Consider the following 15,832-nt stretch of genomic DNA (forward strand, 5'->3'; position numbering starts at 1 on the left):
GAAGCCGTGAAGCTTCTCTTATGAGATAGCAAATTCTTAAGACATAAGCTGAAAATTCGCGCGTGACTTAGATCTCATAAAAGCCAATGTGATTCCTTTATGATTGTGAGGCAATAAAAGTTGGTATCACATCTTGTACGTGTTAGGAATAGGAGATGGTTCAATTTGATTAAGTTTCGATTTCAATTCATATTGATTTTAGAAAAGGGCGTTTATGAGGAGGTCTAAATTCAGAATCTGACTATTATATAAAGTTTGAGGTTTAATAAGTCTAAGAAAACACTCTTGTTTTATCTATTAATACTCTAATTTTCGCTGTCTATTTGATTTGATGTTCTTTTTTATTTCTTTTGGTACAATCATGTTCTTTTGTCAAATATTTTTACCTCCACCATCAGATGGGTGAGTTGGCATGTAGTCCCAAAGAAGAGATAGAAAGGAGAAATCGTTACTAAACCTAATCACACTAGACCCTAAAGTCGCTACTTATGCCAACCTATGTAAACATCATTAGATTCTCTATGAGTTTGCCAAGCCAGACAAGAAAAGTATTAATCACCATGACTCTTGTCAGCGACTTGTCGTGAATCCATCAAGAGCAATGTGTATGAAAAGAGAGGGCAAGGATCTAAGTTCTCGATGTATGTTATGATATTATGTTATAACATCAAATTAAAGTATTAAATTATTAGGTGAAATGTAATGTATGTATATTCGCAATTGATTAAGATTATATAACGGGATTGAATTTCCAATAATCACAATTGACTAAGACTATCATTTTGTCGTATTATTAGCTAAAACACTCTTACAAGTCACAAGGGTACTAGAAAATAGAAATAGAAGAAAATGAAACTTCCTCCTAATCAAGAACCCGGTTGAAGTCGAATCATCTCCCAGTAACCGACCCGACCCGCCACCTTGTCACATTGACCAATATGCCCCTCCTCTTTTCGATTCAGGGATTCCGGTACTCTTAGTTCAACCTTTCATGAGCAAAATTCAGCAAAAGGACCGCAGGACCTGCATTGCTTAGATGGACGTTCCAGTCGACGCAGGGACTTGCGATGGACTCGAGCTCGAAGCCATGCGCACGGTCGACTCCTCTTGGCTTCCCTGTACGGTCACTCTCAGGTAAAAATGGCCTCCGTCGAGCTCGAGCACTCGTTGCCACTGTAAAAACTCGATCGGGTATGCACGATCGTCACCATCGTAAGCTCGGTTCTACTGTCGAGTGAGCATATAGACTCGAATCGAATCGCAATCGCTTGCTGGGTATCTCTGTTTTTAGCCTCTGATAGGCTTTGGATCTTCGCCTGAGAAAATGGAACTTGATCGGGACCTTTTAGCTCGTCGCATTGAGGGTTGAAGTTGGCGCCGACTCTGTGATAGGAAGGAGAACTGACTGATACTAGATTTTGGAACCCAATTTATGGAGTCCGTTAATGGTTCTTGCAATCTCTGTTAAATCGGATTCATCTTTTTGTTTTTTGTTTTGTGTTCAACTATGCTTGGTGATATCAAGGCTACTATCTTCTTTCATCTTAGATATCGCCAATGTATCATGTGCAAACTTAATACCATTCGAGATCATTTTGCTTTTGGAGATAAAACCTTGTGGTCTGTGTCATACCTATAGATGCCTCCTTAGTTTTTCCCCGATTGAAATTTGGGAATTCGCACTTTGCTAAGATGTATCCCAAAGTCACTTGACTTCTCCCTTGCAAAGTCGTGGTATGATGGAAAATCTGTTTGGTTGTTAGTTTCTATATAGAACTGGGGGAGTGGAAAGTAATTTGTCAAGCAGAATAATGTAGAACAGTTCCATTCGATCTGAAGCTAACGCGATATCCGTGAATTTCCCAGCCCTTTTGGAAGAGGTCTTCTTATAGACTTTGGAAGCCAAGAGCCAGAAGACATGATATTGACTGAGCCAGAAGTGCTGAAGCGTCTCCGCTTTCGATCAATTCCTCTTCAAGGTGGCGATTGCTCTCACATTGAGCAAGGAAAACATGTCCTTGCTGCCTGCGAATCACAGTTCCCAGACTGCTTCTACGATGCCGAAGTAGAAAAGGTGTGCACTAATGCATTCCTAGACTCGGGGGATCAGCATGTTTAATCTCCCCTTAGTGCAACCAACAAAGTGCAATGTGGGATTTCTTGTCCATTGAGTAATAAACAGCCCTTTGGTGATTTCCAACCATTCATATACGGAACTGCCTATGAAACACGATTATCAAAGATTGTTTTATAGTTTAAAGGTGTACCTTCCCCCATGGCAGGAGTTCAGTTTAGCTGAAATAACCAGGCTTCACCATCTTTTGTTTAGTTTAACAGCTATATTGTTGAGTTTGAGCGTGCTCCACTTGACTTGGGTTGCTCCACTACCTAATGTAATTGAGTCAGCAATTCAATCAGCATATCAATTCAACTTTGATTGATCTGTTACATTGCCACACCCAGTCAACCCAATAACCAGGCTATTAAACTTATAAAAATATTAGAGTCGATGCATTCCATTGTGCTATTGTAGTTGATTGGCCAACAAAACTCGCCTACTCATCAGCCTCAACAGCAATGTGCAACTGCTTCAGACGTTCAAGCGAAAATCTCTATCTGAAGATATAATTTTGATGGCTATTAAGTGGATAACTTAATGATCTATTATCTCATTGTCTTTTTTACTTTCTGCACTGTGGATTAGGTGGCTGCTCTGCCTTAAGTAAGTTAGTTATGGGGTTTTTAGCTTTTTCTTGATGTAGAGTATTATCAAGAGCATCCTTAAGCTGAACTCTTTTAGATAGTATTGCAATTTAAGTTCTTAGATGCTGATAGCTTATACTGTCATTCTTTAAACCTAGCGCAGAAAGTCGTACTGTTCCTTCTCTGCAATAGAAAACTTTATATAATAATGCATAAATTTTGTATTGCCTATTTTTTCAGATTTCTCCTAAAATTTATAATTTTCAGGTGCTCAGAATAAGACACTCAAAGAGGATCAATTGTAGATGCACTTTCACTGTTAAATTGCTTCGGAAAGATGTCAAGGGAGAAACCCTCACGGTATCATCTAGTTCAATCATGAGATTAGCCGAGAAAAGTATAAAGGATCACCCTGTTATTTCTGAATTCTTGAAATCTGTGGAAAGTCAAACTATATATTCTGCCTCTCCATTCTTCCCTGTTAATCAAGAGAATGGTGTTGAAGACCTAGACAGGATGCTGGAAAAGCGAAAGGGTTGTTATATGTTTGACGATCCTAAACATGGAATTTCAAGAGACATTCTGTTTGGGATTGGGATGAAAGGTAGGATCTTTTTGCTGTTACTTTTTTTCCTTTTTATCTTGTGTGGTCAAGAAGCAATGATTAAAATTTATGAGAAGAACATTTTGCTTCTCCATTATTATGGATTTTTTTGGATTGACTTTTACTTTTATCCTTTTGTTCCTAATGATAGATTTAGACTCTTAAGGTCGTTTCTGATAGCTTACATTTTTTGAGGCTGAAACGTGTATCCATAAGTATCTTTTTACTTAAAAAAATAGATCGAACAGATTCCTAATTTTAGTAAATTGTTACGTTCTAGTTGCTGATGATTTATTGAACTTGCCCATGTACATGGTGAAGCCTGCATGATGTTACTATCGTTTAGGTGATTGAAGATTGTGCCTCAGAATTTATGATCTTAGTTAGAATGCTAAATGGGGAAAGTAGAGAAGAGATTCACCATGCCTTTGACTAAGGTATATTTTCGAAATTAGAAAGTTTGATGTGATTCATGCTGTGAGCACATCGAAGCTTCCAAGAGAATACGTGAATGAAAAACCATCGACCTTTTCTGTGTTTTGAAAAAACAAGTACTTAATTAGGTAACGAGATCATAGCTTAAAAATTTCAGGTGATTTTTTACAATGTGCAGATTGTTGTTTGACTTGGTAAGAAAGAATTAATTGGTTTGCATATAATTCACAGATACACTGTATTTAAACATGATTGATATGATCAGTTTGTTGGGATGTTTAATGATATAGCTATCATATGAGGTGCATCTTGGTTTTTCTATTATTAGTTCATCAAGATACAATGCAGTATAAATGCTTCCAATTCATACCATATCTGACTATGGATTCCAAAATAAATTTTCTTGCTAAAGTAATTGGGTACCTCTGGTTTTGGGTACAGTTGAGAAGAATGGGCAAGCACAACGCAGACTTATTGATGAATTTGATGCAAGTAATTTTCCTGTTCAAGGTCCTGAAGAACCAATTCGATCAGAAGCATCTGCTCAGGATCCGGTGAAACTGCAACTGGATGAAGAGGTTGAAGTTCCTTTACCTTTTAGTTCATCTATTTTTGAGCTTTCTAATAGCAAGTCCCGACTCAGTCCTCTTGCCGCCCGTGCGGCTCTGGCATCAATAGTCTCAGCTGCTCACAGTGTATTAACAAATGGTACTGAGGCAGGCAACTCCTGTATCATTCGTAGTGTGTCTCCGCGGAGTGATAAATCTTTACAAGTGCCATCTCCTTCTATCCCAGTTGCTTCAGAGTCCATTGATTCTAGAGCAACAGAGATGTGTTCAACAAATGAAACCAAGGTGAGGGAACCTACAAAAATAGCTAGAATAACTCGATCGACTGCTCGAGGAGGTCCTGCTGCCACAAATTATGAAGATCAGATAAAATCCTGTAAGGAAGAGATACAGAAAAGAACCTTGGCAAACACTAGAAGGTTTACTCGTTCTTCTGGGCTTGCAGATAGAGAGAATGCAATAACAGTTGAGCAGGGTCTGGACTATGATTTGACCCGGATGACGACATCAAATAGAAGTTCTACCAAAAGGAAGGTATCTCAAAAGAAAGAAAAGGTCTCATCACCGGTTGATACTGAGTTTCATGGTCTTTCCAAAGAAAAAGTTGAGAAAACTGTAGATAATAAGAGAAAAATTGAAGATAAAACTTCTGGTGCCAAGCAAAAGGATGGAGAGGAAACTTCTGATGCCCTCGAGAATGTCGAACAAAACAAAGGTTATCCCTCTAAACTTCTGGGTTTCAATTTTGTTTTGTCATTTAGTGTAGATGTTATGCTGCTATGGCCCATGGTCACTGCATCTAAATGCTACTGGCTTTTGCCTTCTCGTGATGATAAATCTCCATTGATAAGCATGATACTCTTAATTTCTGCTGCTGGTCCTTTTGCCTGAGCCAATTTATATCGCAACATATGAAGCTTGCTTGAAGAGGCTGGATTTGTAACTTCACATCTGATGATTCACAAAAGAGGAAAGAAAAAGACTTGTACCCAGTGGTTCAAACATGCATTTTCAAGTTCAGTGGTTTATCTTTAGGCTGCTAATACTTCCTCACGCTCCCAATCACCATCAATTTTGTTCCACCATTAAAAAAGTAAAAAATAATTAACACGGTTTTGCAATACATGTGCTCATGACATGTCATTTTGCTAATCTGCTTGCCTAGTTCATTAGTAAAAGGTGTTGCTTGATTTGTGAGTCATTATATTTTCTTCTCCAGCATCATATTTCTTGTGCATAACAAAGTCTACTTTTAATGCGTGGAGAACACTTCTAACAGAACAAACCAATTAGAATTGAAACAATCAAGTTAGAGAGGTTTATTATGACAGGTGAAAATGATTGAACATTTTTGAGATAGCAATAGGAGGCAATATCTTAGATGATATAGGTCATGATCCATGATTACAAGTACATTCTGTATCAACATGTTGCTTGGATCTCCCAATAGTATCGTGTCTGAGTACTACAGTGGAGGATAAGTAGCTGGTTAAGTTGCAGGTTCTGGAGAGAGCAGCCGTGGTCAGAAGAGGAAACTGGCCTCTTCCAAAAAACAAGAGCGACGGTTTTCTCCTCGGCTTCAATTTCTCCCACGCACTCGTTCACAGGGCAAGTCTCAGTTGTAAATTTTGATGGAAAAATCTCCAATTCGAAGGAAAAGGCCAAGTGATAGGAACCTATCGATTTTATTTCCATGATCTGTTGCTCCACCTGTTCAAGTTGAACAGGAAGTGAAGGACTACAAAATCTCTCTGGATTTGTGGGAGGACCCCATGGGCATCGGCAGTGCTTGTGGCCTTTTCATGTAGTTTGCCAGGACAGAGATATAGTAAGAAAGTTCCATGCCCTACCTCTTGAACAGCAGCGAATCCGCATGCTATGTCAATATCTAGATCATATGCATCTATAGTAAGCATCCAGCCATATCTTATACTACAAATTCGTTAATCCGCGCTTTATTAGGGATGTACATGACCCGGGTTCATTTGAACCTACAAAGAATCTTGTCTTCGGGTATTCTATTCGATGCAAGAAGGTAAAACCTGAACGCTTTGCTCATGACTTCTCATAGATACATTTGAAGACAGGAAATGATCGAAAATATGACAGTTTCATGTCCAGACTTTTAGACAAGACATACTAGAGGAGAATGGAGATGGAGTCCGATAAATAGTGACAATGAGAGGGGGATTGTGAGTCTCTCGGGCTCCATTCGGCTTCCCAAGAACGACTTGGGCACCAGGAGTCTTAAACGCTTCAGCTGTTGGTTAGTTGACTCCTGAACGTTTCATCTGGGACATGTGAGACCTAAGCCCTTTGATATATAAAAAACTGAGTTTGAATCTCACCGACGATGACATTTGTCTCCAGGAAACAGTGATGTTTTCGATGTTTTTTTTTCATGAAATTAAGCATGATTTTGACCATAATCAGGATTATGGTGTATGGGATATGTTCATAAATGAGTGTAAACTTGATCATGAGTACTTAATCAAAAATTAAATCCCTACTTTTAAGTGAAAAGAGGATTAATAAAATGACAATGCGGGTTCCTCCTTTTTTTGGCATGTAATCCAGGCTTTATTGTAAAAACGATTCGCAAAATCTAGTTCTCCACACAACAAAATTCATGTATTGTATTCCTTGAATATAATCGACATTATCTTTAATTTTATTGAAACTTGTGATGGTGCAATATTCCGACAACATAATGTCATCGGCGATGAGATTAGGAGTTGATTGCACCTGTTTCAAGACACTCAGTTGAATAAATAAAAGCGGCTAGAACTCAATCGGTTGATCGCCAAAATGTTTAGGACTCACACTGCAACTGAATATACATTTGTAGACGGGATGGAGCTGGTTCTTGCTTTTCACTATTATCACCACCACCTCTTCGGATTGATGCTAATGAATTTCTCTAGTCATCTATTAAGTGTCCCGAGAACAAGATTCTTGATCCCCATATAGTGATAGAATGTGAAGCGGAGAGCTGAAATCCAATAAACAGTTCATTCCCATTAGATGCAACTGAGGATGTTGTCAGGACATAACAAATTTACACTATGAGTTAAGATTATGCAAAAAAAAAAAGTTAGGCAACATAACATTAAAGCCGTTGGTTTTCAACAATTGGAATGTCTTCTTTTCTCTTCTTCTACTAGGAGAATTAATTGAATGATTGCAAGCGGAATGGACTGATCGCACATTGGAACTATTAAGAATAACAAGAGCATCTTGAGTACTTGGATAAAAATATGAACCCGAAATAAAGTAAAAATTGAAGGTAATTATTGGAAATACATCCTACAAGGACAAAAAATTAAACAAAAGGACAACGTCTATTGTGGCTGCTGGGATTCGAGCCCAGGTCTCCACTACAAGGACAAAAAATTAAACAAAAGGACAACGTCTATTGTGGCTGCTGGGATTCGAGCCCAGGTCTCCACGGCCACAACGTGGAATTCTTACCACTAAACTACAGCCACTGAACATACTCATGTCTCGCTACAATTTATTGATAATTGAATGGGAAATGAAACCTTCTTATCGTTTTGACTAGGCAAGTGAAACCTTCTTTAACCAATCAAAATTGATGCTTTTTCTCTAAATTCGGGATTTAGAGACAATTTTCGACCAATAAAAAAAAAGATTTAGAGACTAGTCGATTAAAATTAATTTTAAAATCAACCAATAATTGGTGATTTTTTTTTGTCCTTGAAACAAAAACTTGGTACTTAGGTTTCTTGCGACCAATTTAAAAACAAAAGGTGGAGAATGAGCTGTCATTTCAGTGGCACCACAGTGTCGTTAGGCTGGTAATTTCCTTTCGAGATTCAAGGATGGTCCAAACAAGGAATCGGACCCGACCGGTCGATCTGATTCTTGATTCTAAGGTGAAAGCAGACTGATCCGAGAATCGATCACCTTTATTCTCGGTTCTAAGGTGAAACCAACAAAGGAGTCGGTCATCCATTTGTTTCGACATTTCATTTCATGTGAAAGAGGCGAGCGACGCTCGATAATTTGGAACGCTTCTTACGACCCCCCCCCCCTCGGTCCAAATATTGTTCAGCATCTTTCATCGACTCATGAAAGGATCCAGCTGCCTTTTATCGGGTTGCTCTAAATCATCAAAAGCATCGTGCCATCGTCCGTGTCTCTATCTCTATCCAATGGACCGGGCATATCATTTATACAGCCACATATGTGTATTCTACGCTCCCTCTATATCTGCTCGTCCAACCTGTATCCATTAGAAATGTACCAGAAATGAAACCAATGTGGTTCTTTCTACAAGAGGAGAACTTGTTACACGAGAAGAGTTCGATGATTATCTTCTTCCATTCAAAGTGAAGTCGGTGATACTGAATGGTGATCGAGTAGGGTTGCTCTAGAACACTAACTTGTGACAGTTTATGCGAATTTGTTACAAGCAAGTAAATCTCAACAAATGTACTCGACTCAAACGCACTCTACGTATGGTCGATTGATCCCATCTGTTGCCTGTTGGATGATCTGGGGACCATTCTGAACCTGCATGATCAACAAATTTATCGTTTTATTCACGCCATTTCAAGTTTAAGCAAGAAAAGTCCACAAGGTAGCAAAAAGGAAAAAGAAATGAAATGAAAGATTGCAAATGGGAGAACATTTCCGTCGTTATTAGGCTTAAGGGGTCTTCTCAACTATCGAAGTGTGTTTTTCTTCAAGTTATCATACCATGCGAGGTTTCGAAAAGTGGTAAAAGGAGCTTTAGATTACTGACTTACCGGAGACATGGCACATTCGACATGAGCAGCTCACTGGCAAATCTCGCGACGGTAAACCCATTTTTTCAGATCTATTCTATTCTCCCAAATGTTGCAGTAGTACTCGCCAGAGTCATCTTTAGTAAATGACTCTTAAAGGGTTAGCTGATCCACGTGATGGCTACTTTTTAGAGTTGGCGTTACGAGGAGATCAATGACCATTCGAACAACATTGAATTAGCACAGCGGAATAAAGCAGTCTCCCTTCTTATGCAAACCTAATAGGAAACGGTATAATAGAGCAATATATCTGCGAAAATATGAAAATAACAAGCACCCACGAACACAATGAATTTTACCTGAAAAATCTTCCTGATGTGAGGAGATAAAAACCATGGGACCATTGTCCACCCAAAATCTTTACTATCAGCGAATTGGATAAACAATGTTCTTCTCTAGTTAATACTAGAGATACATAACAGCATCAACATCAAGAACACTATTCTTGACAATGCTCGTGAAATCGCAAGAGATCAAGGATAAATCTTACCAAAACGTAGGTTCACTTTTAACCACAAAAAATCTGATGAAAGAAGATTCAAATGAAAATCAAACCGATTAGATTCGAGAACAATGCATCACGAGCAATCGGACCACGAATCGACCTTCGATATCAGCTTGTTGAAAATCAGACAGCACCCTCCTTCCAGATTTTCTTCTCTCTCTTTCTTTCTTACTACCACGTCTAAAAAAGAATGTCTTTTGCGGCTACGACATAAAAACAATAATGAGAAACCATATTTCTCTCTCTCTCTCTCTATATATATATATATGGGCTCAAGCCTTCGGGCTTGCAATTCATCGGGCTTTCTCCAGCTAGGAGTGAACCCAGCTAACAGGCGGCAGCTGAGATCAATGATGGTGGAGATTAAAATGGCACGCAACGGTAGAGGTCGGCTTTGCAACTTTCGCAGCAGGCGTTGCATTCCAGTCCGCCCTTGGCACACAAATTCATGAGGTTGTGCTCATGGAAAGGCTGTATGGGAGTTAGGTACATCTAGATGGCATTCGCACTCTCCGCACTAGAAGCCGAATCGGGCCAAAATATCCTCCAGACAAATCCTGCGGCGGCTTGTGGCGGAGAGTGAGCGGGCGGAGAGGATGAGAGAGGCAAACCAAGTTGCATGGTAGCTGCTAGCATGACTTGTGGTGGCAAAACTCACATCCCTCGAACGTGCATCTGTCTGCTATACCGGAGAAAACACGAAGACAAATGAAGCTTCAGCTCATGCTCATATAAAAGATGTTGAACCATGGCACTGGCTCCCTCCTCAAGACATGGGAGAGGTCGAAAAGCGCAAACTTGAACCACATGAAAGTCGCAAGTTCGACAAGCGCGCGAGTAGAGATCCTTCACTTCAGATGAGGGGCCAGCACATTCTGAGTATTTCGATTTTCTTTTTTAGCTGGGGAAATGGAGCGAGGGTGAAAGCATGCCCGGGATGGAGGGGCTGTTGAATCTGTGCCGGCGATCTGGCGCATGGCTCATGAAGAAAGAAACAGCAATCGACACAACCAAAGAAGCCGCCCGACATGGCCTCCAGACAATATCTTGCGAAGAACTTCTATCCTCATGCTAGCAAAGGATGTAACCGTGCCGAGCAACTCGTGATCCCTCCTCCCTCTCATCATCTTCACAAGGCATCGTCCGGATCGCCCAACCCAATTCGAGATGAAACTCACATCCCTCACGGCAATAGCCTATGTAGAACAGACGTCAGCATACCTAACCTGTCATCTCATTCAAAGAATTGCGAACGAGATGGAGAGGGTGGTGGTGGTTGGTGTGGAAAGGGTGGTGGTGTATCTTTAGGGTTTGGTCGACACATGCCTTGTGCCAGAAGATACCGCACTCCTGGCACCCGCATCCCTCCGAGATTGTCTTCTTGCAACCTATGCAAAAGAGGATGTCATCGCTCTTTGTTTTGGCGTGAAAGGAGGTGAGTGGATGTTCGTGCCGTCGAGAGTCCGGATTATTCTCGGCCCCCCGCCTCGGCTTCTTGCAACTTTTGGACCATAATATACCTCAACCTGCAGAGTCGCCATCACGATGTTGGCATCCAGATCAAAGTTGGACAAATCACATCGGAAAAGGACGGTGTATGCCCATGGTCACCTTGCTCGCCTACTCGGAGGTCGAGGGTTTGGCTGGCGTGATGTGGGTGTCGGATCTGACAAGACAATTTGGCGCAGATTTCGTGAAGATAAAACCGACATTTTCCCCAGCCGTACACCGAAATGGGACTGCTGATGTAATTTCGGCACAGATTGCGTGAAAGGGCGTGAATGCGGTGTTCGCTCAACTTTCGATGATAAAGGAGGTGAGAATGCAAGGGATGAGGGAGGCCGCTCATGGCCATGCTTAATCAACAGCATTGTTTTAAACTAGTTTATATAAGCATTGTCTATAGACTTTGAAAGGAAAAATTATTCAAAAAGTCCTCAAACCTATTGTACAAAGATAGTCCTACGCCTTTCAGTCATACTAATTTCGTTCTAAACCTTTTTACGATTTGTTAATTTAGTCCTAAATATTTCAATGGTGCCAATTTAGTCCTTAACTTTATGATGATTTGTTAATTTAGTCCTAAACTTGTTAACGATTTGCCAATATAATCCTTTCGGCCAAATAAATAAATTAAAATTTAGGACCAAATCGGCAAATCTTCAAAAAGTTTAAGAATAAATTAACACAACTAAAATATTTAGACCTAGATTGACAAATTCTCAAAAGGATTAGGATTGAATTGGTACAAATGAAAAGTTTAGGACTGAATTGATCGCCGTACAATAGGTTTTAGGACTTTTTGGACAATTATCTTGACTTTGAATGTTGATCTTTCCAAACTAATCCTCATTTATCATCTATTTTGGCATATTTCTAATCTTTATTATCTCCTACTAATGAGAAAATTGTCAAAAAAGTCCTAAACTTTTTACGCTTTTACCAATTTAGTTCTAAACCATTAAAGTTTAATAATTCAATCTTATTGGTTAGAAATTGATGACGTGAACGCCAGCAGTCTTGTGTGACATGGTCGATGCTAACATGAACATTTCAAAATAATAGTTTTATATCTTTTGGTATTTTTTATTAATTTTTTCCTTTTTTTTTCTTCCGATTTTTTCTGGTTTGTGCTTCAGTGCCAGCAAAGGGTCGTTCGACCCTCGTGGGCTACGGGTGAGTGCCCGGCGGCCGGCGAGGGCCCGGCGACCCTCGCCGGCCGCCAAAGAATAAACTAGAAGAAAAAATAATAATAATAATAAAAAATTCAAAAATATAATAGCATATCATTTAAAAATTGTCCATATCAACATCGATCGTGCCACGTAGGACTACCGGTGTTCACATCAGCAATTTCCGATCAATAGAACTGAATCACCAATAAGTGAAAATGATTAGGACTGAATCGACAAACTTAAAAGGTTTAGGACTGAATTGGCAAAAATGTAATAGATTTATGACTTTTTTTGACAATTTTACCCCTAACTAATCCTAGCTTGTCCTCTTATGCTAGACTTTTGAACGTTGATTACTTCCAAGTCTAATGCTCATTTATCCTTCTGGTAGACTTTTAGAGCCATAGCCATGTAAATATACCTCGCTCCAATTTACAGAAACCTATTTAATTTAAATTTTCTTAATAATATGTATTCCTAGTAAATATGATTCGAGAACAACATGGTTTGTGTTTCATCGTGCATAATTGCTCTAGAAAATTAGTTCATTGAGTTGAAAGGCTAAAAAGGAGGGCGATTCGTCCTGTCATAGAATGCCGTATGTCTAGCAGAATCTAAAGCGGAAAATGAACAATTTAAAAAATATTTTTCAAAAAATAATTAATTGTATATGTCCAAAAAATTAATGAACAAAAAGTATTTCTATCGTTCACGAATTTTTTTTAGATATAAATTGCTATCGACGATGAATATATTTCACTTGACTAATTATTTTAAGTGATATAAACGATTACCTTTTAAATAATAATATAAAAAATATTCATTTTTCGAAAAATAAACAAAGTCTAAGGTGAAGATCATCTTCGTCCCGGAGTTCATGGATTATTCTTATGCACCTTTTGTCATGCCATGTGCATTTCGTAACATATATAAAATTTAACCTTGTTTTTCATGCTAGGTGGCTTTACGTGCAATTTCCTATGTTGTTGGTTTGTTCGACTTTTCCTTTTTTTTTTTTTTATAATGTCTATCTAAGAGGACTTCTTTTGCTTAACTTCTAGAAGTTACATTTTAAAATAGACTACAGTATTTTAAAGGCGTCTAAAAATTTACTTTCTTTCGACAATTTTTTCTTTTCCAAAATAAGAAACAAAGCTACATAAATTATAGGGAAAATTTCAAATAAAAGCCCGAAATGCTCTCATTTTCTCAAATAAAGACGTGAAGTGGAACTCGTTCCAAACAATGGCCTGAAGGCTTGACTAAAAGGTATTTTCATCCTTTATTATTTTTTTTTTTTGCTATTTTTTTAATCTTTCTTCTTCCTTTTTTTCCTTTTGTCTGACTTATTTTTCCTCTTCCCTCCCCTCCTCTCCCCTCCCCATCTCCCTCGCCACTGCCATCTCCACATCTACTAGTCCGGTGTCGCCGTTGGCCACCATGGCCCTGTGGACGGGCCCACCTCCCCAAACATATCGACCTTGACCATCTAGTCCACCGTTCCCGCAATTCCTGCATGACACCGAATCGCCGTTCATGGCGAACATGTACCCATACATCAGTTACCTAAGCGAGGCGAGGCACGTGTCGTCGGACTACGGGCTATTTAGGGGAGGAGGGGAGCCGGTCAACGACGGCACGCTGGCATACGACAACATGATCGATGCGAGCGTGGATGCGTTTGTGTGGGTTATGGAGAAGGAAGGGTTCAGAGGGGTGGCGGTGTTGGTGGCGGAGACGGGGTGGCCGACGGTGGAAGTGAGGTTGCGGGCACGGCGACGTACTGGCATTCAACGAGAATGTGGTGAGGTGGGCGGCATGGGGCGCGGAGACGCCGAAGGGCTCAGAATGAGAAGGTCAGCGAAGAGTATGAGAGGCATTTTGGGATCTTTGGGCTTAATGGCTCAAAGGCCTATAATTTCAGTTAAGCTTTTGTCTTTCTTTTTTCGCTTTCATGATATTGCAAAAAAGACGATTGGTGACTAAAATTAAACTTACACCTTTCCTTTAAGGGGTTCGAACCAGACTGTTTCCTAGGACTCGGCTAGCCTACGAGATGTCCAACTTCGAGTGGGGCGACTTGTCGCAGATCGGGTGCGGGGACCTGGGGAGGGAGCTGTGCGTGTTCATGCCGGAAGGGGAAGGGAAAAAGGGGTGGTGGTGGTGCTGGGTTTGCCGTTGTTGGCCATGAATGCCTTTGAAGGGCTAGTCTAAGTTTGAAGACTGATTAATAATAGTGATTTTTTTCGTTCTTTGTTCGCCGATCTTGGACTTGAGCTCGATGATGTAGGACACAGTGTTGGAAAGCAGGGATGCCTTGTCCATCCTGGACACGTTGGGGACCATCGCTTACAGCGCGTAGAAGCGGTGGTTTAGCTTCTCCCGGCACTACAGCAGTGGTTCCTTCAGCCGCACCGCCTTCCAAGTAGCCTCTACCCACAGCGAAGGGGGCCGCCCCAGCCTGGGTGATGGACTAGACGGTTAGGGCCGGCATGCTTGAGGAGGTGAACCCTTTCCCGGGGCCATGGTTTCCAACAGTGGCGCTAGATGAAGTGGGATACGGGGATTGAAAGTTGTGGAGATGGCAGTGGCGTGGGAGATGGGGAGGGGCGGGAAGAGGAAAAAGAAAGAAGATAAAAGAAAAATCAAAAGAAAAATCAAAAAATCAAAAAAATAAAAATTAATAAGAAAAGTAAATGATGAAAATGCCCTTCGATCGGATCCTTTTTTTAAACGATTTAAGCATTTCAGATCTTTATTTGAAATAAAGTCCACTTTAGACTCTTATTTAAAAAAATGATATCACTTCGGGACTCTTTTGAAATTTTCTCTAAATTATAGTTTACCACATTTAACAAGCAGATACATCTTTTTCGTCTCTAATTGTTAAGGGCACGCGCATGACTATGGAGTAGGATTTTTACTCCAAAAGTAATTTTGGAACAACATTCATTTGGTAATCAACTTCTAAAACATAAATCTGTTTAGTTAAGCAACTTAATTTTTCTATTTCCAGAGCATTTTTTTCTCCAAAAGTAATTTTTTAGCCACTTGAAGAATTAAAAAAAAGGGGATAAATGCATTGAAAGTCCTAAAATTTGTCACCAAAGTGCAATCCAATCCTAAAACTTTTAAAAAGTGTAATCAAGTCCTAAAATTATCATGAAAGTGCAATTGAGTCTTAAAACTTTTAAAAAGTGCAATCAAATCCTAAAACTTGTCAAATTGGTATAATCAAATCCTTCCATTGATTGTAGTTTTGAAAGTTTTATGGTTCTATTACACTTTGGTAGCAAGTTTTAGGATTTGATTACACTTTTTGAAAGTTTTAGGACTCAATTGCTCTTTAACGACAAGTTTTAGAACTTGATTGTACTTTTTGAAAGTTTTAGGACTCAATTGCACTTTGGTGTGACAAGTTTTAGGACTTCTAGTGCTCTTATAAAAAAAATGCATTTCTATCTAGAAACAGAAAAATTAACTTATGCTTAGAAGTAGAAGTTAGATTTCTAAAGCAGAAGTGTTGACAT

General features: G+C 39.6%; 2 protein-coding genes and 1 non-coding gene across 5 annotated transcripts; 2 read left to right on the forward strand and 1 right to left on the reverse strand.

Annotated features, from left to right (window-relative positions):
* The first annotated feature begins 956 nt into the window (after positions 1 to 956).
* Positions 957 to 6,385, forward strand: LOC115739878. Of its 3 annotated transcripts, XM_048271530.1 has the most exons (5): positions 957 to 1,134; positions 1,867 to 2,074; positions 2,944 to 3,307; positions 4,184 to 5,026; positions 5,812 to 6,385. In XM_048271530.1, exons 1-5 carry the CDS (start codon positions 1,037 to 1,039, stop codon positions 5,934 to 5,936), a joined length of 1,638 nt encoding a protein of 545 aa, XP_048127487.1. In that variant the 5' UTR covers positions 957 to 1,036; the 3' UTR covers positions 5,937 to 6,385. The 3 variants fall into 3 exon arrangements, with proteins under 3 accessions (XP_048127487.1, XP_048127486.1, XP_030529031.1); XM_048271529.1 differs by having other exon boundaries at positions 4,184 to 5,953; XM_030673171.2 differs by having other exon boundaries at positions 2,971 to 3,307; positions 4,184 to 5,953.
* A 1,342-nt stretch (positions 6,386 to 7,727) lies between these two features.
* On the reverse strand, positions 7,728 to 7,799 carry TRNAH-GUG. The gene has a single exon. It is a non-coding gene; the product is annotated as a tRNA-His (tRNA).
* Positions 7,800 to 13,838: 6,039 nt separating this feature from the next.
* LOC115739876 (glucan endo-1,3-beta-glucosidase 11-like) lies at positions 13,839 to 14,664 on the forward strand. Its single transcript, XM_048271305.1, has 3 exons — positions 13,839 to 14,169; positions 14,315 to 14,472; positions 14,593 to 14,664. Exons 1-3 carry the CDS (start codon positions 13,839 to 13,841, stop codon positions 14,662 to 14,664), a joined length of 561 nt encoding a protein of 186 aa, XP_048127262.1.
* Positions 14,665 to 15,832: the final 1,168 nt, after the last annotated feature.

The sequence above is a fragment of the Rhodamnia argentea genome, chromosome 10 (assembly GCF_020921035.1).
Source record: "Rhodamnia argentea isolate NSW1041297 chromosome 10, ASM2092103v1, whole genome shotgun sequence".
In the NCBI taxonomy this organism is placed as follows: domain Eukaryota; kingdom Viridiplantae; phylum Streptophyta; class Magnoliopsida; order Myrtales; family Myrtaceae; genus Rhodamnia; species Rhodamnia argentea.

What these genes read in the sequence shown, in the direction of transcription:
- LOC115739878 (XM_048271529.1), top strand. Translation starts at nt 1,037, where the DNA reads ATGGACGTTCCAGTCGACGCAGGGACTTGCGATGGACTCGAGCTCGAA. An exon ending in CCCTGTACGGTCACTCTCAG is followed by an intron (nt 1,135 to 1,866) that starts GTAAAAATGGCC and finishes TGAATTTCCCAG; the next exon opens with CCCTTTTGGAAGAGGTCTTC. An exon ending in GTTTGGGATTGGGATGAAAG is followed by an intron (nt 3,308 to 4,183) that starts GTAGGATCTTTT and finishes TTTTGGGTACAG; the next exon opens with TTGAGAAGAATGGGCAAGCA.
- LOC115739876 (XM_048271305.1), top strand. Translation starts at nt 13,839, where the DNA reads ATGGCGAACATGTACCCATACATCAGTTACCTAAGCGAGGCGAGGCAC. An exon ending in AATGAGAAGGTCAGCGAAGA is followed by an intron (nt 14,170 to 14,314) that starts GTATGAGAGGCA and finishes CTTTCCTTTAAG; the next exon opens with GGGTTCGAACCAGACTGTTT. An exon ending in AGGGGTGGTGGTGGTGCTGG is followed by an intron (nt 14,473 to 14,592) that starts GTTTGCCGTTGT and finishes TCGATGATGTAG; the next exon opens with GACACAGTGTTGGAAAGCAG.